The 22,286-nt window shown below is 39.0% G+C and overlaps 1 protein-coding gene across 4 annotated transcripts in view; it reads left to right on the plus strand.

Moving 5' to 3' along the window:
• Positions 1-22,286, plus strand: part of akap9 (A kinase (PRKA) anchor protein 9) — a 226,267-nt gene that overhangs the window by 49,189 nt on the left and 154,792 nt on the right. For 3 of the 4 annotated variants that reach the window (XM_069914357.1, XM_069914358.1, XM_069914359.1), the window contains 6 exons: positions 2,901-3,098; positions 5,124-7,685; positions 10,779-10,889; positions 14,330-14,543; positions 17,778-17,854; positions 19,923-20,067. In XM_069914357.1, the coding sequence (XP_069770458.1) occupies positions 2,901-3,098; positions 5,124-7,685; positions 10,779-10,889; positions 14,330-14,543; positions 17,778-17,854; positions 19,923-20,067 (3,307 nt within the window). The remainder of the gene's footprint in view (positions 1-2,900; positions 3,099-5,123; positions 7,686-10,778; positions 10,890-14,329; positions 14,544-17,777; positions 17,855-19,922; positions 20,068-22,286) is intronic. The other variant, XM_069914361.1, reaches the window with a different exon arrangement.

Below are 22,286 nucleotides of genomic sequence, written 5' to 3' on the forward strand. Positions count from 1 at the left end.
CTTCTTCATTATCCACTATTCCACCTAACTTAGTATCGTCTGCATATTTACTAATCCAATTCACCATCCCATCATCTAGATCATTAATGTATATAACGAACAACAATGGGCCCAATACAGATCCTTGAGGTACACCACTGGTCACCGGCCTCCAACCTGACAGACAATTATCCACTATCACTCACTGGCCTCTCCCTTTTAGCCAATGTTCAATCCATTTGACTATCTTAAAATTTATACCTAAAGACTGCACCTTCCTAACTAACCTTCCATGTGGTACCTTATCGAAGGCCTTACTGAAGTCCATATAGACAACATCCACTGCGCTACCCTCATCCACATTCCTAGTCACCTCTTCAAAAAATTCAATCAGATTGGTCAAACATGACCTTCCTCCCACAAATCCATGTTGAGTGCTCCTGATCAGACCCTGTCTATCCAGATGTTTATAAGTACTATCTCTAAGAATTTTCTCCATTAATTTACCTACCACAGACGTAAAACTTACAGGCCGATAGTTGCCAGGCTTCCTCCTTGAACCCTTTTTAAATAACGGAACCACATGCGCAATGCGCCAATCCTCCGGCACTATCCCCATATCTAATGACATTTGGAAAATTACCGCCAGAGCCTCTGCTATTTCCTCCTTCACTTCTCTCAATGTCCTGGGGAAGATCCCGTCTGGTCCCGGAGACTTATCCACCTTTATATTCTTCAAAAGCCTTAAAACTACACCTTTTGTAATCTCTATATTCCCCATATTTACTCAATTTGCTTTTTTTATCTCACATCTCCCAATATCCTTCTCCTTAGTGAATACCGAAGAAAAGAAACTGTTCAATATCTCCCCCATTTCTATAGGCTCCACACACAGTTTTCCGCTCTGATTTTCTAAGGGACCAATTTTGTCTCTAGCTTTCCTCTTACCATTAACATATTTGTAGAACTCTTTTGGATTAGTTTTCACCCTGCTTGCCATAGTTTTCTCGTACCTTCTTTTAGCTTTCCTAATTCCTCTCTTAAGATTCCTCTTACATTCAATGTATCTTTCAAACATCTCCTTAACTCCATGCTTCTTATATCTAATGTACGCCTCCCTTTTTCTTCGAACCAAGTTTCCAATATTCCTTGAAAACCACGGCTCTCTCAAACCTTTTGCCCCTCCTTTTAACCTAACAGGAACATAAAGCTTTTGCACTCTCAAAATCTGATCTTTAAAAGACTTCCATCTCTCTACTACATCCTGCCCATAAAACAAATTGTCCCAATGCACACCCTGCAAGTCCTTTCACATCTCCTCAAATCTAGCTTTTCCCCAATCAAAAACCTCAATCCTTGGCCCTGATTTCTCTCTTTCCATAATGACATTGAAGCTGATGGCATTATGATCACTGGACCTGAAGTGCTCGCCAACACTAACCTCCGTCACTTGACCCATCCCATTTGCCAACAGTAGATCTAACACTGCTCCTTCTCTGGTCGGCACCTCTACATATTGTTGTAAAAAACTATCTTGCACACATTTCACAAACTCTAACCCATCCAGTCCTTTCACAGAATGTGTTTCCCAATCTATATGTGGAAAATTAAAATCTCCCATAATTACAACCCTGTGCTTATCACAAATATCTACTATCTCCCTACAGATTTGCTCCTCTAGGTCTCGGTCCCCTCCGGGTGGTCTATAATACACCCCTACAAGTGTAACCTCTCCTTTCCTACTCCTCAGTTCCACCCAAATAGCCTCCGTGGATGTGCCCTCTAATCTATCCTTCCTAGGCACCGCTGTAATATTTTCCCTGACAAGCAATGCAACCCCACCTCCTCTTGCCCCTCCGACTCTATCACACCTAAAACAACGAAACCCAGGGATATTCAGTTGCCAATCACATCCCTCCTGCAACCATGTCTCACTAATCGCTACCACATCATACTTCCAAGTATCAATCCACACCTTCAGCTCATCCACCTTTTTTACAATACTCCTGGCATCAAAATATATGAATTTCAGAGATTTCCCAATTTTTAATCCCTGTTTTCCCTCATCTTTAATAACAACATTATTTACTTTTCCTGCCAATTGCCCTTCATCTTCTTCCAGAGCATTTCCTTTCTCTATCACCTGCCCATCCATATTCAAATACTTACTATTAACTTTCTTTGTTTGCATTCTAACCTTCTCCTTACTGCTCTGTACTATTTTGTTCCCTCCCCCCAACCATTCTAGTTTAAAGGATCCTTATGTTCCTTCGGTGCTACTTGTGTTTGGTTTGCTGTAGGAATGGTTTTCTTTGCCCATTAAATCTCAGACAATACTCATCTTTTTGCTCATCACATTAAAAAAATGATTTGTAAGCATTGCCCTTGAATCAAACACTGAAGGTTATCCTTAAATGCAATTAATCTTTAATAGCTTATGAAAATTTAAAATTTGCCTTTTTATTATTTATTTGTTTTTCTTGAGAGTTAATTTTTTTCTCTTATTTTGCCTAATGTGTTTTTAAAAATTGAGTTTAGAAGTGCATTTCTTGAGTTGAATTAAAAATCATCCATATTGATAATTATTGGCATTCATTGAATGTTTCTTGGCATTATGTAGTCAAAGTAACTGGGACTTGCCTGCCAGTCTGAGTCAATAATAAGACTGCATGCACAAATGTGGAAACTCTCAAGTCTAGGTTTTCTTTAAGGCTCACATGCATTCTCAACTATTTGTGGTCATGAATCTGAGTGTATGAAATGATGGTGTAATTGGAAAGATGTGAAATATTACTTACAATGCATAACACAAAATGAATTAATGGCATGGTTTATGTGCAGTGTTAAGATGGTCTGGATCTTTTCTGCTTGCATCTAAAAACTAACAATTTGAAATGTGTGCATTTTCTTTGATGTGGAAGTTGCAGGCCAGTGAAGCAGTGAGAAGTACTAGCCATGGGACCACAGCAGCTGACTTAATTCATTCAAAGCAGCAACTTGTTGCCTATCAAATGCAGATTGAGGAACAGGATCAACAGCTGAAATCTTTTCAAAAAGTGAATGAGGAATGTCAGTATCAAATGAAATGTCTGCAGGCTCAACTTCAAGATCATGTAGAGGTATGCCACCTTCTAGATATATTTATTTACAACACGTACTCTTAATTGGGAATCACTTCATTTTACACTTGTATCTTTTCCATCTCATCAGTGATTTGATTTGTGTTTAAATCTTTTTTAGGCAGAAAGACATCATATTTTTGCTTTTTTTAATTCCTCTGTGGTCGACTAAATGCACTTGTTGACCATCAACAGAAAATTGGCTGGTTCTTGGGTAATGTTTTCAGGGTAATTTAAATTGAAAATAGTTTGTGAGTACCTTTATTTTTTTATTAGTTTACTATCTAGTATCATCCAGCATGGAAATTGATCTTTTTGGGATCTCATTTCAGACAATTAAGTATCATCTCTTAATCCCAATTGGTGCCACTTGGTCCATCGTCATTGTCTATGCCTTGGCAATTCAATTATTTGACTCAGTAGTACTGAAATGTTTTGAGACGACTTGCCTCTACTGCACCCTTGGGCAATGTGTTCATGACTTTAACCATCTAGGTAGAAAGAAAAACATCCTCGGATCCACTTTTTAAGCCTCCACCCCGTCCTGAATCTGTGTCTATGGGTTTTAGATCCCCATTCTGTGTGGGAAGTTTCTGACAATTAACCCTATCCATGCCTCCATAATTTGTCTTTATCTGGTAAATCCCTCCTCATCCTCCTCTAATCCAAGGGAAATAACATCAACTTCTTCAGTTTCCGTTAAAGTATTTCTCCCCCCCCCCCCCCCACAGTCCCCCCACTCCCCCCGTCCCCGTCGCATTTCTCTCAGAGCTGTCTCGCTGTCTGTCTCCGTTCAAAGAGCCAAAATCTCCTCATATCCAATTAATGCCTTTTTTTGGCCTGAACTCCTTCCCTGGCTAGTATTCAGTCTTTATTCTTAGGCCTTCCTGTTCTTTGCTTATATCCCTGAAGGTCTGAGACCCGAAATGTCAGTAATACCATACTCTTGTAGCAGTCGCGTTTTGGGGACCAATATTTTAGGTAAACTTTTACACTGATATTTTTTTTTTGGCAACGGTATCTGTGTGGCTCGAGGTGTCGGTTGGGAGCTCGAATGGGCAGGTGGCTGAGGCGAGGATCTGCGATCGGGGTGTTGGAGGCTCCGGTGCGAAGACAGCCGTGTAGTCAGGAGGTCAGATGGGTGGGTGGCCGAGGTGAGGGTTCATGGTCTGCCTGTTGGGAGCTCGGATTGACGGACGGATGGGGCCAAAAAATAGTGGGGGGGGGGTCAACCTTTTCACACACCATACAGAAAATGTGCAATTTTTGGGGGCCAAGAAAGGGGGTTGACTTTTACAAGGCATTAACTATTACACAAGTATATATGGTATATCTTCACCTCCAATGGATGCTGTGAGACTCGCCGAGTTCCTCCAGCATTTTTGTGTTTTTACTACAATTGCAGCATCTGCAGACTTTCATGTTTCACTCCAAGGAAAATAAACCCAGTCTCTTCTTTTGAGATGTTCTAGTCTAAGCCTACAACTATTCTAGCAAACCTGATCAATGCCCTCCCTTGTGCAATCCTGTCCTTTCTGCGTTAAGAAAGCTATAACAATACTTCATGCAAAGGAACAATGGATTATGGAGTTAGTGTTTGGGGGTGTGTGTGTGTTTTAGTAGTTGCTAGCATATTTCTTTATTGTCATGGTAACTGCTGGTAGCTTTATCTAGACTAACTTAAGCTCTGATCTGTGTATATTTACAATTAAGTTCCACATTGTTTAATAGTATTTCAACTTCAGTTATGCTGTGAATTTTGGGAACTAAAATTTAGCTCTTCTTAGCTTCAACAGATATTTTATCCCCATATGATCATTCATGTCTAATTCAGAAATGAAAATGGAGCTGACTGTTCTGTTTTGCTAAACTTGCTATTGAAGTGGAATTGCAGTTCTCATTTCTAGATTGTTGAGGATTACTCGTTCAATGGCATAGACCATCTAATTGTATTTAAACCTCTTTGTAAAAGAATGTTCAAACACCTGATCATATAAATGTTTGGATTTTTTTCCCTTTCTACAGACTGACATTGAAAAAGGTGACAAAGGCCAACTAATTGAACATTTTGAAAAGACTATTAAAAGTTATGAAAGTACCACAGCATTGTTGAAAGATAAAATGCTTGCCTCTGAAAAAATAGTTCACGATTTAAATGACCATATTTTACTAAAAAATCAAGAGACTGAAAACCTAAAAATGGAACTGATGAGTTCAAAGCAAAGAGAGCGGCAGTCATCAGAAGAAATAAAGAACCTGATGGGTAATATAGAAGCTCTCCAGAAACGTTGCCACCTGGGCAATGTATCTGAATTGGAAACCATACAAAGGATTGAAATAGAAAACCATCGCAAAATGGAGCAACTTCAAGCAGAATTGGATGAAATGTATGGAAAACAAATAGTACAGATGAAACAAGAATTGCAGCAACAACATGCTTCTGAAATTAGGAAAGTTACTGAGAGACATAAATCTGAAATGGAAAAAGCTTTGGGTCATTCTGTGAATAACTTAGTTAATGAGGAGCAAATTAACGTGTTAAATTTGGAAATCAACAAATTAAATTCAAAATTAAGAGAGAGTCATTTTCAGAGAGACCAAATAAAGGAAGAAATGACACAACAACTAGAAAAAGCTTCTGAGAAACAGATGGAGCTGCAGGATCAAGTCCAAGATCTTTTGCAAGAACTCAGTTTCACTAAAGATCAGGTTCGGATGACATCAGAAAATGTCACTGATCAGAAGTACAGAATGCATGAAATGGAAGGACTGAAAGACTTGGTTGACCAGTTGAAGGCTCAACTCTTTGCTGCATCGGAATCTAATAAAGAGCTTGAATCTAAACACGAGGCAGAAGTTACCAACTATAAAATTAAGCTGGACATGCTGGAGAGAGAGAAAGATGAAGTTTTGGACAGGATGGCTGAATCTCAGGAAGCTGAATTAGAAAGACTGAGGACTCAACTTTTGTTTAGCCATGAAGAAGAGTTGAATCAACTGAAAGAAAATCTAGAAAGGGATCATAAATTGAAAGTTTGTACTCTTCAAGAGCAAATGACTTTAAACCAGAATCAACAACTGGCTAACTTGCAAAAAGAATTTGGTAAAAAAATTGAAGAGATGAATTGTGAAAGGGATAATATGGTCATTAAAAATAACCAGTTGTTACATGAGGTGTCTTCATTAAAAGAAGAACTACAGTTGTCTCAGAGGAGCCCTGTAGAGGCAGAAACGTGTTTGCAAATAGTTGAACTTGAAGATGAAAAAGAAAAGGGTACACTTGAAAAAGAGATCATTGAGCTACAAGCCAGGAATAAAGTTTTGGAGGAACAAATGCAGGAGCAGGAAGCTATGAAGGTAAAATTAAGTGTGCTGCAGGAAGAGAATGAAGCCATTAAAAAGCAATTGGAAGAAATGTTGAAAATTCATGTTATACCTGAAACGAATAAGTTAGCATCGGTTAATGAACATGCCCTTTCAGAATTGAGAGGACAAATAGAAAGACTTACTGTGGTTAATAAGCAGCTGGAAGCCAATGTTAGAAAACTTAAAGAGGAAGTTGAGAGACAAAGAAACACATATTCCTTTGCTGAGAAAAATTTTGAAGTGAACTTTCAAGAATTGCGTGATGAATATGATTGTTTGTTGAAAATGAAATCCGATATTGAAGATAAAATGATTAGGCAAGAAACTGAATATGAAACCAAGTTAAAGGACTTAAGAGAACAACTCCAGCTTTCAGAATTGCGGAAAGGCATTGACAATTTCACAGTGACAAGCCAAGTGCAGTCAGACAAAACTATTGACGAATCCTATCACCAACCTGAAACTTTAGGAAGCAGAGAGGTTATTGAAAAAGATGCAACTGAGCTTATGGAAAAGCTTGAGATAGCTCAACAGGACAAGGAAGAGCTGACTAAGAGAGTATCAGATCTTTCAGAGGGTTTGATTTTGAAAGAACACGAAATTTTACATTTGAAAGAGGAGCTCAAAATTTTAAAGGAGCAGATGATTGAAAGGTGTGAGAAAACTGACTTAATAGATGATCAGAAGCCGACAGTTGAAATGACAATGCAAGGCAAAATGTCCAAGATTAATGTAATAAAAACAAATAATGAAAATCAATCTAAAAAGCCTATGCTTACTGCCACCTGTGAATTGAAAGAAAATGAAAAGCAAGAAAATCCAATAGAGCAAATCATTTCACTACAAAATTCATTGCAAATTATTACCTCAGAAAAAGACGAGTTGCAACAAAATCAGGTCAATCTCATTCAAGAAAAGGAATCTCTATTAACTGAAATTAAGCATTTGAGAGAAAAACAAGTACAGGTATCTGAACTTTCAGACTGTCAACAGAGTGAAAAGGATTGTCGTGAGCATCAACTGGAGTTTACTCAGAATGAACATTTGGGCTTTGTTGAAGTAGCACAGCAGAAACCCTTGTTGAAAATCTTCCACAGAAATGAAGAAGAAATTAAAAATTCATTGATTATTACTCAGCAGGAAAAGTGGGAAAGGGAGAAGATCGACGATCAGTCTGGAGGATCAATTTCTGAACAGAATATTGGATTGAGTGAAAATTGGGTATGTGAGCTGAGATTCAAACATAATCGCACGTAAATATGGTATAGTAAAACCCCTGGTATCTGGCATCTATGGAGATTGGTAGATGCTGAATAAATGTATTTTCCGGTTGCTTGAGACTTACTCTTACAATGCCTTACTAATCCATCTGCATTAAGAATAAATAGTTAAAAGACAAAAATATTATACTGTAAGGAACAAACTTCACTTGCATGAACATATAAATGTTTTAAGCATTTTACTTTATTGACAGTCACATTCTTTGAAAACATTTCACAGTTGCTGAATCTGCAGGTCCCTCCATGGAGGGACAGGAATAGCCTCTGACCGGGGCGACTCTTATTAAGCAGGGAGAAGGCGACACTTTAAGAGAGTCACTCCAATGGCAAGTGGCATCAACCAGATCTTCATCCTGGGCGATGCCATTTTATTCAAACACAACTTTATTCAAGTAGCTCCATGTACGACCAAGGCTGAATGTTTGTTTAATCTTCACCAAAGGTTTTTGTGTTACTTCAGAGAACATTTACTTTTTCAATTTTAACTATTGTTTTATTCTTATTTTATATTTTTTTCCTCAATCTTTTTGTCCGTTGCTTGAATTCCATTTACCAGAGGTTTTACGGTATTTATAATATAAAAGCCATTTGCCTTTGATGTCCATTCAAGTTCATGGCATCTCATTATTACAAAATCTAAAATAATTGGATCCTAAACTGTAGTTTCTACTGCTAATCAAAATCTGCCGGAGGAACTTGCCAGGTCATGCAGCATCTACGGGACAAAGAGGACGGTTGATGTTTTGGGCTGAAACCCTTAATCAAAGCTGGGGATGTAGATTAGAGCAGCTGGTGCTAAGTGGACAGGGTGGGAGGGATAGAACAGGGACCCATGTGGGACTGGTGAATTGGGAGAGGTAAAGCATGACAGACAGAGACAGTATATTGGCAGATCTCAGACGAAGAGAGAGAGAGGTTGTGTGGAGGCAGATGAGAGTGATGAGAAGACAGAGGATAGCAGTGCTGGAATCTGATATGGAGAGAAGGTGACTGATGCAGCTCAGCCCACTGAGTTTCTCCTGCAGTTTGTGTTTTAGAACTTCAGATGCTGGATCCAAAGTCCTAAGTGTCTCTGGTTACTGTTGTTGAAAGAATAAAAGAACACAAGAAATAGCAAGAGTAGGCCATCTAACCTGCTCCACCATTCATTGATCTTGGCTGATCAGGCCTTGGACTTGGCTTTACTTCTCCAGAACCCTTCATGTTTTATTCTTCAAAACCCATCTATTTGTCTTTTAAATATATTTAATGAAGCTGCCTTTGGGTAGAGAATATCATAGAGTCACTACACTCTGGGAGAAGCAGTTCCTCCTCAACTCTCCCACATTGTGAAGCTATGTCTGCTGGCTTTATTCTCAGCTGGCAGTGGAAGTAAGCTCCCTGCTTCTATCTTGTTTCTTCCTTTCATAATTTAGATGTTTCTATAAGATTACCACTGCCCCTATGCATCTCATTTCCATTGAGAATAGTCCAAGGCTGCTTGATCTCATGATCTAACCCTCTCATGTCTGGAATCAATCTGGTGAACTTCTGAATTGCTTCAAAGCTGGTATGACCTTTCTCAAGTCGACTTGAACTGCACACATACTCCAGGTACAAAAATGGTGGATGAATTAAACAGGTATTTTGCATCAGTCTTTACTGTGGAAGGCAACAGTGATGTGCCAGAAATCTGTGAGTTCATAGAAGTATAGAATACTACAATACAGAAACAGGCCCTTCTGCTCATCTAGTCTGAGCTAACCTATTCTTCTGCCTAGTCCCAATGCACCCAACCATAGCCTTCTATACCCCTCCATATAAAAGTGAAAATGTAACACTGAATCTTTATAAGGCATTAGTTGGACAATTTTTGGAGTATTTAGAGTAGTTTTTGGCTCTATATGTAAGAAAGGGTGGAAAGGGTCCAAAGGAGGTTTATGAGAATTACCCCAAGGATGAGAGGGTTAATATATGAGAAGCATTTGATGGGCCTGCACCTGCTTGAGTTTAGAAGGATGAGATGGCGGTGGGGGTTCTCATTGAAACCACCCAGTAGAGTCAACATGGAGGTGTTTCCAGTTGTTGGGTAAAACAGGAAAATCTACAAATGCTAAGGTCTAGTGCAAAGCACAAAAGTGCTGAAGAAGCACCTATCAGAAGTAAAGGGAATTCAATGTTTTGGTTCTGAGGCCTTCCTCAGTATTTTGGAAAAATAAGTGGATGCCTGAACATAAATATGGACAGTAAGGGAGGAAGGGGAAAGATCACAGGCTAAAAGTTAATATGTAATACCAGTAATGGACCAGAGGGCATAGCCTCAGAATAAAAGTTTGTCCCTTTAGAACAGAGACGAGGAGAAATTTCTTCAGCCAGAGAGTGGTGAATATGTGGATTCATTGTCATAGATGGCTGTGGAGGCCAAGTCATTGGGTATATTTAAAGTAGAAGTTAACTGATTCTTGATTAGTGAGTCTGATGTTAAGGGGAGAAGTCAGGAAAATGGATTTGAAAGGGAGAAAATATCAGCCAAGATTTGAAGGGAGAAGACTTCATGAACCAAATGGCCTAATTATTTTCCTCTCTCTTATAGTCTTATGGTATAGGTAAGACCTCACCGATGCACTGTATGGTTGAAGCAGAACATCCCTGATGTAAATTTACAGTAATCTCTCTAACAGTGAAGGTGAACAACATATTTGCCATAATTTCCTGTTGCACCTGCTACTAACCTTTTTTAATTCATGTACAAGTACACCAATGCTCTCTGCACAACCGCATGCTGCATTTTGTCACCATTTAATTGGTTGTCCAATTTATTACTTTGATTTCCAAAGTGGACAATTTCACATTTACCAGCATTGACCTCTATCTACCAAGTTTGCCTACTCACTTAACCGCTCTACATTTCTCTGCAGACGGTTTGTATCCTCTGCGGAATTTGCTTTTCTGCTCAATTTAGTATGAGCAAATTTAGTTATTTGTATATGAATGCATAATATTACATAGACTTTATCTATATTTTATTCTCGCTCATATTTAATCTTTCTTGCAGCAGGCAGATCCAAAACATGAAAAATGTACGGATTGTCTTGCTGTTCCACGAATTATCAAATGCAATCAGGATTACCTGCCACAGCTGGATCAAGCACAGTATCCAGCAGAGGTAGTGTTTCCTTCATGTTTGCTTTTGTACAATCTGATCCCATATTGTCTTAACCCATACTTTAGTGCAGAGAATGAAACATTGATGTTTTCTAAAGAATATCTCTTTGAAATGTAATTCAGTGAAGATTCCTTGCTGAGTAGGATTAAAATGAATCCTAAGATATTTTATATGAACATTAAAAGCAGGCTGATAACTAGGGAAGGAATTTTTTTGCTTGGAAACAGGAAGAGGGCAAGGCTCCAATGAGTACTTTGCATCTTATGAAGATGATGAAAGTTTATTGTCATTACATAAGTGCAATGCATAGGTGCACCAAAATTATTTTTTGCTACAGCCCAACAGTTACAAAAGATACACTAACTACAATGGAATAAATTAAACGATCACAATATGCCAAGGTGGAAAAAAAAATAAATATAAAAGAACAGGTAGATAACATAAGTGGTAAGGAAGCTATTGGAGAGGATACTTTAGGATAGGATTTAAGTGCATTTGGAAAGGCATGGTCAGATTCAGCACAGTCTTCATGGCTTTGTAGAAGGCACCAATTGATTGAGTCTTCCTCATTTGATTGAGTTTTTTTGAGGAAGCAACAAAGATGATTGAGGAGATTATGGCATTTGACAAATTAACTCATGCTACGCTATCCAGAAGGAACAGGTGCACGTGAATTTGTAGCTTGGATACAGAATGCGCTGACCATAGAAGACAGAGGGTAGTGGTGGAAAAGTGTTATTCTGGCAAGAGGTTCATGACAAGGATCTGGATGAAAAAGTAGAGGGTGGGTTAGTAAGTTTGCAGATGTCAAAAGATTGGTGAAGTTGAGGACAACAAAGAACATAACAGGATATATTGATCAGTTATTGATATGGGGAGAGAAATGGCAGATGGAACTTGGTCCAGGCAAATGTGACGTGCTGTGCTCTGGGAGGGGTTATGTTTGGAAAGTATTCAGTTTGGTAGGTTCAGAGAGAGATGAGTCTGGACACAAATCTTATAATCAAAGGTAACTTTATTGAACACATGGGAGACAAACAGGGAAAGACATCAAACGATAATTATTACTAAATAATCTTATAGACATTCCTATTGGACCCAGTTTGGAATCCAATACCAGTGGCCACCTATCTTCTACATGCTCATGCATGTGTACACACTCATAGACAGGGACTTTCAAACACACTCCTGATTCCCTGTACCAACGGGGATGCGGTTGCCTGCAAGAAATGATCTATCGCGGTGCTATGGCTCACCTTAAGTGCAGGGAACACCTTACCCACGACTCCTCCAGCGATGTCCATAGTAGCAACCTGGTATGGAGCAATGTCTGAGACTTGCACCAAGAAGCAGAGAGAGAGAGAGAGAGAAATGTGGTATGCATCAATGGTTTGTACTGTTTTGAGCTGGCTGTCTGGCCATTGACACTGAGTCATTTAAATAAGGTGTGCACTAATGGGTGGCCAGAGCCCAACCTTGATTGACGGGTGATGTGACCTCCAAATAAGTTTCAGACAGGGAGGTCATGTACCCTCCACAATCCTCAATGTTCCAGACAGAGGGGGCACATGTTCCTTCACAATCCACATATAACCAGGAGGGCAAATATAAGAGGATTATATGCAGTCAATACCAGGGCTGTAGTGTGCAGGGGATCTGGAGCTCTCGGTCCATAGCTCATTGAACGTAGCCATTAAGTTGGTAGGATGATAAAGACATGTAGCATGCTTGCCATCAATGGACGGGACATTGAGTATAGAAGTAAGGAAAACATGCTGCAGCTATATAAAACTTTGGTTAGATTACACGTAAAATATTGTGTGCAATCTGGTTGCACGATTACAGAAAGAATATGGAGGCTTTGGAAGCTATTGCATAGGGATTTCCCAGGATGTTTCCTGGTGGATTAGAGGATATGATCTAAGGGAGAGGTTATACAAATTTGGATTTTTTTCTGGAGCATTGGAGGCCAAGGGAGATGTGATGGAAGTTTATAAAGTCGTATGAGGATTTGATAGAGTAGATGGTCTGAATGTTCCCTCTGGGTAAGAATGTCACAAAGACAGCATGCATTTAAAGTGCAAGGTTAAATGAGATGTATGGGACAAGCTTTTTGCACCGTGATTGATGTCTGGAATGGCTTGCCAAGTCTCATGGTAGAAACATACAATAGTAGCTTAAGGTAGACCCATGAATGTGCAGAGACTAGAGGAATACGTATTATGTACAGAATTTTTGTTGAATATTTTATTTAATAATTTTTAAGCCACAACAGTAAATGCATTTCTTTCAATTAAAAAAAAAACTATCCATGTTGTATACAAAATCCCCCTACCTCCCCAAAAAAGGAAAAGAGAAAGAAAAAGAAAAGAGGGGGGAAAAAAACGGGAGAATGTCACGAGAGTAAACTATATAACATAAAGTTTTTAATGATATAATGATCCCAGAGGTGACCAAAAGATGGGGTCTTCAGAGAGTCTATTAAACATTCATACTCACATATGGATGCCATATTTTCCAAAATATCTGATATTTATTTTGTAAATTATAAGTAATCTTTATGCCCTTAATCTTAAAATCTTGCTTTATTAATTGTGCTAATGGCTCTATTGCCAAAATAAACAAAGCTGGCGATAAAGGATATCACTGATCTAGTTAATTTAAAAGAAATAGAAATTTGTCCAATAGTCACCACCTTTGCCGATAGATTTTTATATAAAGTTCTAACCCAAATGTCAGTCCAAAGCCAAACTTTTTCTAATACTTTATACAAAAAAAATCCATTCTAACCAATCAAAAGCCTTCTCTGCATCTAATGCTACTGCCACAGGTAAGTCACCCCTTTTCTGAGCTAAATTATCAGCAGGTTATCGGTTTTTAACAAATCCTGTTTGATCCACATGAATTAAATTTGGTAAGTATTTAGCTAATCGATTTGCTAAGATCTTAGTGATAATTTTATAATCTGCATTCAGTAATGATTATAGGTCTATAAGGTACAGGCTTTAACGGATCTCTATCTTTTTTTGGTATGTACAGAGCTTTTGATTAATTTACACATCATGTTTGGCACAGACATTGTGGGCAGAAGGGCCTGTTCCTGTGTTATTCTGTTCTATTGTTGAACTTCAGATTTGTTAAATGGATATGTTTCATAAGTTATCAGTAAATATTCTGAATTTAAAAAATAGTGCATTAATCTTCAATAAATCTGCAATTTTCCTTCTTCAGCAGTGTCAGGGATGGGCTGCAAGTTTGATCCTTTTCATGCATTTTTCAGTGGCTTTTTTATTTAAAGGAGAGATTTTAAACACTATGCAATTGGTCAGAATGCCTTCTGTGTTGGTCTGTTCTGCCCTTTGGAATGAGAGGCAGAAGAAAGATGATTTTTTGAGGATAGAAAATAAAATGCAAAATATAAACTGATTTGTGTTTTACAGGCTGAGCTGAAGCTTCAGCTCGAGGCTCAGCACATCAGTCTTACTCAGATTTATGCTGCTCACTTGGAGTTTGTCCGTGACACTTTGAAAAATGAAACAGAGGTTGCTCTTGAAAGACTCCAGGAAAAGCTCACAGCAGCTCACACTTTGGAAATAAATGAACTTCAAGCACAGTTTCAACAGGAATTACTGAACATTAAAGCATCTCAGAAAGGTAAGTTAATCAGCAACATCATGGATAGAATCAAATTTCGCTCATTGTTTGTTCTGAATTTTTTTTTCATTGTTTCTACTTGGAAACAAATGAAGTTGTTCCTGACAATATCAGTCATGCCGAAGCTACAATTTGCAGCAGGAGCTTTGTCCAGCATGCCTTTCTCTTCCAATGAAGTGTCTTAAATCTGCAATGTTAACTCTCTCCTGTCACAGATGCTGCTCAACCTGTATTTTTTTGTTGCTTTGTTTGTTTTGGATTGAATTTTTTTTTAAATGTAACTTTCTGCAAATTATCGGAAAGCAATGGAAATGCAGATAGTTTTATGCTAACGAAATATTGACCTCAACTGTAAAAATAATTTAAATTGAGGAACAGCACAAAGTGATGGAAGGACATAGTGAAGTCGGGCAGCATCCATAAAAGGCATTTCAGGACGATGACCCATCATCAGGAAACTGTCATCCATGGATGCTGCTTGACCCACCGAGTTCCTTCAGCACTTTGTGTGTTGTGGCATGAGTTTCCAGCATAATGCAGATGTTGTTTACCTAGATTTAGGAGCACCTTGGGTTCCTGAAACATGAGAAGGTTGAATGGTGATTTCTTACGTGATTTTAATTCTGCTGTATGCCTCCTTTTGTATCCCGAGTGTGCATACTGTGAAACAAAGTAAATTTTCTTTCCATTGGAACACCCGACAAATGGTGCTACAAATAATGATTTAAAGTTGCAGGAGCAGTTCTATCCAGTTTAGGTTAATAGTTGCTGGGTTTCAGTTGTATCTTTTAGATTAAGTATTTAAAAAAAAATCACATTGTATCTAAATTTGGAATCAATAATTTTCTTCTCTCTCCATATTGATTGTTGGGGAAAATGCTGGAATCCAAGAATGATAGAATAGCATTTAGGAAATTGCATTATGAAAAGGCAGAGTTTGGAAAAAAGAAACTCTGACAGAGCTGAATTCTTGAGAATATTTTTCAAATGAGTAATGGAACCAACAGATTTAGTATTTCTGAATTTTCAGAGGTACTGCATAAAAAGTTGTTATGGCAGTAACTTGGTGCAGATGATTAAGGAAGAAAATGGTAGGAATAAATAGGACACTTGATAACTTCTCAGTTATTGGAAGAAATGAATGCTGAGATCTGTGGATCTTTGGATAATGGGAGTGGAATAGAGGAAGGCTTTAAGTATGGAGTAGACGGGTGCAGGAGGCCTGTTTTTGTGATATTTCTTGTGTGCTTGAACTCCAGATATCTTTTGTAATTAACTAGATACACTTTATTTAATATTGGTCTAACATTTTTATAGCTTTGAATCTCTGGAGTAGCTAAGCAATCATTCGTATCTTTCTGCTAATGAGTATGCCTATCTGTCCTGATGAGTACATCATGAGTATATGCCTATCTGTCCTGATGAGTACATCATGAGTATATGCCTATCTGTCCTAATGAGTACATCATGAGTATGCTTATCTGTCCGAATGAGTACATCATGAGTATGCCTATCTGTCCGAATGAGTACATCATGAGTATGCCTATCTGTCCTAATGAGTACATCATGAGTATGCCTATCTGTCCGAATGAGTACATCATGAGTATGCCTATCTGTCCTAATGAGTACATCATGAGTATGCCTATCTGTCCTAATGAGTACATCATGAGTATGCCTATCTGTCCGAATGAGTACATCATGAGTATGCCTATCTGTCCTAATGAGTACATCATGAGTATGCCTATCTGTCCTGACGAGACATCATGAGTATGCCTATCTGTCCTGACGAGTACATCATGAGTATGCCTATCTGTCCTGACGAGTACATCATGAGTATGCCTATCTGTCCTGACGAGTACATCATGAGTATGCCTATCTGTCCTGACGAGTACATCATGAGTATGCCTATCTGTCCTGACGAGTACATCATGAGTATGCCTATCTGTCCTGACGAGTACATCATGAGTATGCCTATCTGTCCTGACGAGTACATCATGAGTATGCCTATCTGTCCTGACGAGTACATCACTCGTTTGCCTATCTGTCCTGACGAGTACATCATGAGTATGCCTATCTGTCCTGACGAGTACATCATGAGTATGCCTATCTGTCCTGACGAGTACATCACTCGTTTGCCTATCTGTCCTGACGAGCACATCATGAGTATGCCTATCTGTCCTGACGAGTACATCACTCGTTTGCCTGTCTGTCCTGATGAGTACATCACTCGTTTGCCTGTCTGTCCTGATGAGTACATCACTCGTTTGCCTGTCTGTCCTGATGAGTACATCACTCGTTTGCCTGTCTGTCCTGATGAGTACATCACTCGTTTGCCTGTCTGTCCTGATGAGTACATCACTCGTTTGCCTGTCTGTCCTGATGTGTACATCACTCGTTTGCCTGTCTGTCCTGATGAGTACATCACTCGTTTGCCTGTCTGTCCTGATGAGTACATCACTCGTTTGCCTGTCTGTCCTGATGAGTACATCACTCGTTTGCCTGTCTGTCCTGATGAGTACATCACTCGTTTGCCTGTCTGTCCTGATGAGTACATCACTCGTTTGCCTGTCTGTCCTGATGAGTACATCACTCGTTTGCCTGTCTGTCCTGATGAGTACATCTAAGGGTTGGACCCAAGATGTCAGCCATTCTTTTCTCCCACTAATACTATTCTACTTGCTGTGTTCCTTCAGCAGATGGTTTTTGCTCTAGCATCCTGCAGCCTCTCCCAAGATAATTTCTAAACAGTTGTGCCCAGCTCTTAACTTCTTTGTTCACTCCTAATAATCAAGTGCGTACTACAATGTAACTATTGTATAATATCCTCTCTCGTTTCTATTTTCCAGTGGCATTCAGTAGCTCTAGTGGATCTATTCTTTTTCATCTCATCAAACCTATCCTCATGAGCCGTTGGATATATTCTAGGAATTAGTGATTCATGTCATTCAATTTTAACACTTAAGAATTTGGACAGGTACATGGATGGGAGGTTATGAAGTACTGGGTGTAGGTCCATGAAGTGGGCAGAATAATATTTTGGCACAGACTAGAACGGCCAAAGGGTCTATTTCTATGTTATAATGTTCTATATTTCCTTTGGATATGGATGAAGGCCAATAAGCCCACCTTTTGAGGACTGGGATGGGCTATAAAAGACCTTATCTTGAGATGATATTTTAAAAAAAAAGAATATGGTGGTAATGTGTTTGAATGTAATCAGTGGTCATTGTTTAGGTACTGAAGAATCATCGCAAATGCTGATGGAGAGGCTCTACAAGATGATTTCTGATGAATGTATGCAGCTGTCCCAGGTACATGAGAAGAATTGGAAATATTACATTGTTGCAAACTATGCTGATCCTTTAAAGAACTGGTTTGCAGAATTTCTCATTTCCTCAAGACATGAATGTAGGCCATTTGGTCTATCCAGTCTATCGCCCCTTTCACATTGGCAACCCGCTAAAATGACATGCGAATGACCCATTTTGAAATACCGATAGGGCCGTTCACACTGGACCAAGAAAACCTGATTCTGTGCATCCTTTCACATTTGCCTACCTGGTATCGCAGAGCAAAGAGGAACCCATCCTCCAGTGGTGACGTCCTGAGTGATGAATTATGTACTCTCAGGCAGTGATTGTTTTGATCTACATCACTTCAGCCTCTGTCTTGAGTATGATCCACAGGTCACAGGGATTTCCTGTCAATGCAGGGTGGGGAGGGGTGGGGGGGTGGTCACAGGATTCCCTGTCCCGACAGGAGGTCATGGGGTTTCAGGGGCTTAACAGTGGATGCACAAAAGTACCAGGAAGTTTCTGCTCAGGGGTAACAGATAGACATTGTTGAAACAGGAGGCAAAGTTGAACATGGCACCAACAATGCACTGGCATCTGGCTGAGTTGGAGAAGCTGCTAAAGGTGCCGGGGAAGAAATCAACTGGCTGCACATCCTGGGTGCAGGGACCTCCGAGGACGTGGCTCTAGGAGAGGAAGATGTTGTAGCCCAGGGGCAGGCAAGGGATAACAGCACTACAGTTGGAACCCTGGGTCTGCTGGATCAGTCCCCCTCTCCAATCCCCACCTCCCCATATCACATCCCCAGCTCGCTACGCCACATCACCACCGGGGGCACAATTTTAGTGTTTGCCATACATGATATTTTCCATCCAGCTATGCCACTGTGCACACATCACCCCAACCCCTCACTCTGTGGGTGGGGAGATGTGGGTAAGGTGGCAATTGCATGTGTTTTTGGAAAACCATTTAAATTTTCTATAAAAAAAATATAATCTGCACTGTATAATTATACACGACATATATAATAATGTGACCGTGTCCTCATGAGAAATTTGGAAATGGCCATCCAAGATGTGGGTAAAAAATACAGGCATACATTTTCCTCCACACACGAACCCCTCACATATGCAATACCCCTCTCCCCCACACACACACAAACCCCTTTCGCCTCCCCCACCCCACTCTTCCCCCTCCCCCCCCCCCCCATAACAGCAGGTGGATAATGGCGCAGTTAAAATCATTGAAGAAAATAACAGACAATAAAGATGACTGAATTAGCTTGGTGCATTTTTGCCACAAGCTAACACAGAACTTTTGAGATACACTTGAATTCAATTGTTTAATTAAATTGTGCATGTATTTTCCACACTCTTTTAGTTTTGTGTGTTTATTCCTGCTTCAATTTTCCTATGGTCCTTTATAAATTGTGTTTGTATGTTTTATTAAATTGTGCGCGTATTTTCCCATGCTCTTATTTGTGTGTGTTTTATTCCCGCTACGATTTTCTGATACTGGAGTAGGTTTATATAGGTTGGCCCAACATCATGGGCTGAAGGGCTCATACTATGCTGTACATAATGCTTAATTATGTTTTAATTAGGTATGATTAATTATTAATTACAAGATCATAATACATTGATTAGGATTGTGAATTTAGTAAATTGAAATCAAAGTTTATACTTTAAAAATCAGTGTTGTTATTTGGATCAATATCTTTTGTTTCCTTCACATTCCTGCATGCATGCATGACCGTTACACATCACTAAAAGGCAGTTAATTCCCTGATCAATTCGGACCCCCTCACCCACTGGGTTGGGAGTGTTCACATTGGTAGGTGAATCGGTAGATTGCCGGTTATTTACTGGGTTCAAGTGCCAGTGTGAGGTACATCTCAGAATATTATCTTCAGTCTCATTTTCCCAACCATTTCTCTGAAACCTATTTTTTTGTGTGTGTCCCTCTCTTGTAACCATTCATTTTATAAATGCAGTTTTGTTTGGAAATGGTGATTATTCGAGCAGTGTTTCTCTATCCTCTATTTAGGTGATTGACATGTATGAATTTTGTCTTTTGGTTTGGACAGTCATTTGCCAGTGCACAAGGTGATGTTCATTTGATAGAAAAGAGAAAGCACGTGGAGCAATCTGAAGAGGCTTTAACACTGAGACACATAGACCATATGGAAAAGGAAAACCAGATGCATGAAGACCGTGTTGAAGAAGCAAAAGGTATGTTACCATCCGGCAGTGTCTGATAACTTTGTAGCTTTGAAATAGATTAAAAACAATTCACATTAACACCTTCAAAACAGATTCTGAGCACTGAAGGTATACATATTGAGAACTAGAATCCTTGAATCACAAGGAAACAAAATAAATATGGAATATTTAGAGCTGGTTTGTATCTTAAAATTTATATCGCTGAGGAGATTGTTTACGTGCATTTGGCATTGCTCTGAGGATCTAATTTGGATTGTAATTTCTATAAGGTTTTCAGCAGATGAAAGAAAAAGAGGTAAGATGGAAGTCCAGGATACTACTTTCACTGCGAGATATTAATTGGATTTACCACTTACCTAACTACAAATGACTATAGTTTACAATTATTTAAATGGTCATTCAGATAATAGTCACTTCCATGCTTGACTTGCTCAAAGTCCTTGTTGCTTCCAGTAATCTTTCAACAAATTGGGCTATTCATGGATGCAATCTCAGATCATAAAATTAATGGAAGTAGGGGCAAGAAAATGCCATTAACCCTGAGCATGCTCTGCAAAGTATCATGGATCCAAAGGAGAGATTACATAGAAGACCAGAAAGTTGATTAATAGAGATGTGTTTCTAAGACATTGGGAAAGTGGAGGAAAACAAGATTAGGGAAGGAATTCCAGAGGGTGTTAATTTTTGGTGGGGGTAGGAGATGAGGCAAACTGTGGTGGAGCAAAGAATGATACAGTACAACTCCGATTGTCCAAAATGGTCAGGACTGGTCATTCATTAAAAACAGCCCAGAAGCACAGCAAATCACTTGGAAGTGTTTAAACAACAACAAACAACAAGGGAAGGCTTTTTAAAGCATAAAATAATGTTTAATTCTTAAACGACCTGAACAAAATAAGATAAATCCAAGACCAAAAGCTCAATTCTACTCTGATTTTTCCAAAATTCCAGAATTTTTTTCAACCTGTGATGTCTGTTCAGCTCTGAAAACATTTTGGATTTCTGATAGTTTCAGATGTTCTCATTTATCCAAAATTTTTCTGAGGCGAAACGTCATTTTGGCTTTGAAATTTTTGGGATAAATGAGGATTTCTTATTTTTCTGAAATCCTCACTTATCCTTAAAAAAAAAACTTCAGAGCTGAACAGACTTCTGAGTCCCAAAAAATTTTAGATAACTGAGGATTTCAGATAATTCAGTTTTGGATAATCGGAGTTGCACTTCTATAAAAGAGATTCCAGCTTTCAGAGGCACGTAAAGGAATGGGTGAAGCAATGGATTTTAACTCAGAGACATTGGTGAGCGGGAACATACATAGGTCAGTAAATGTCAGATATGAGGAATGACTTTGAATGATGATATTCAGTTAGTATGGTTTTAAATAAGTTGATGTTCATGCATAATGTAGTGACAGCCAGGAGAACTCTGAGTAGTCAATAGTGACACAGGTTTCAGTTTATTTCCTGTTGAAAAAGAAGCTCTGATGTATAGTTTGGGCAATATTACGGAGGCAGTTGAGTTAATAAGCATGTTCTTGGAGCTGAAAAAGTTCAAAGCTGCTTCCAATTTAAGATGAGGATGGATTGGTGTGGAAGATACTTTTTGTGGTAGATGGTGTTACAGGATTAATTCACCAGGTGTAAAAGTGGGCTTGTTATTCCTCAGTTCACGTTGATTCAAGGGGACATCCTGGCAATTTGAAGGAGTGATTTCATAAGTTGCTTTTATCACGTGTTTGACAAAGTTTTGCAAGACCATCCGAAATGAGTATAAAATCATGGAGATTCAGCAGAAATCTGAAATGCATTGCAGGTATATGCAATATTGACGGAGGGGATTAAGTTAGTGGATGTCAGTTGAAGGGGATGGAGAAATGCAAGGTTCAGATTCCAGGGAAGTTATCGAGTTGGATTCCAAAACTTGATGGCTTTTGATGGTTTGTTCATGGGAAAAATCAAATGTTTTGTTATTTTTGTATTTGGTCGGCACAATGTGGTGGTTAGTGCAACCATATTACAGTGCCAGTGACCTGAATTTGAATCCGCCACTGTCTGTAAAGAGTTTGTACATTCTCCTCATGTTCATGTAGGCTTCCTCTGGGTGCTCAGGTTTACTCCCATGTTCCAAAGACAAATAAAATTTGTAGGTTAATTGGTCATATCGGATGTAGTTGGGTGGTGTGGGCTCCTACAATTTCTATTAATCCAAATATAAAGGTAAGAAATTTG

This window comes from Narcine bancroftii, chromosome 1 (genome assembly GCF_036971445.1).
Source record: "Narcine bancroftii isolate sNarBan1 chromosome 1, sNarBan1.hap1, whole genome shotgun sequence".
In the NCBI taxonomy this organism is placed as follows: Eukaryota; Metazoa; Chordata; class Chondrichthyes; order Torpediniformes; family Narcinidae; genus Narcine; species Narcine bancroftii.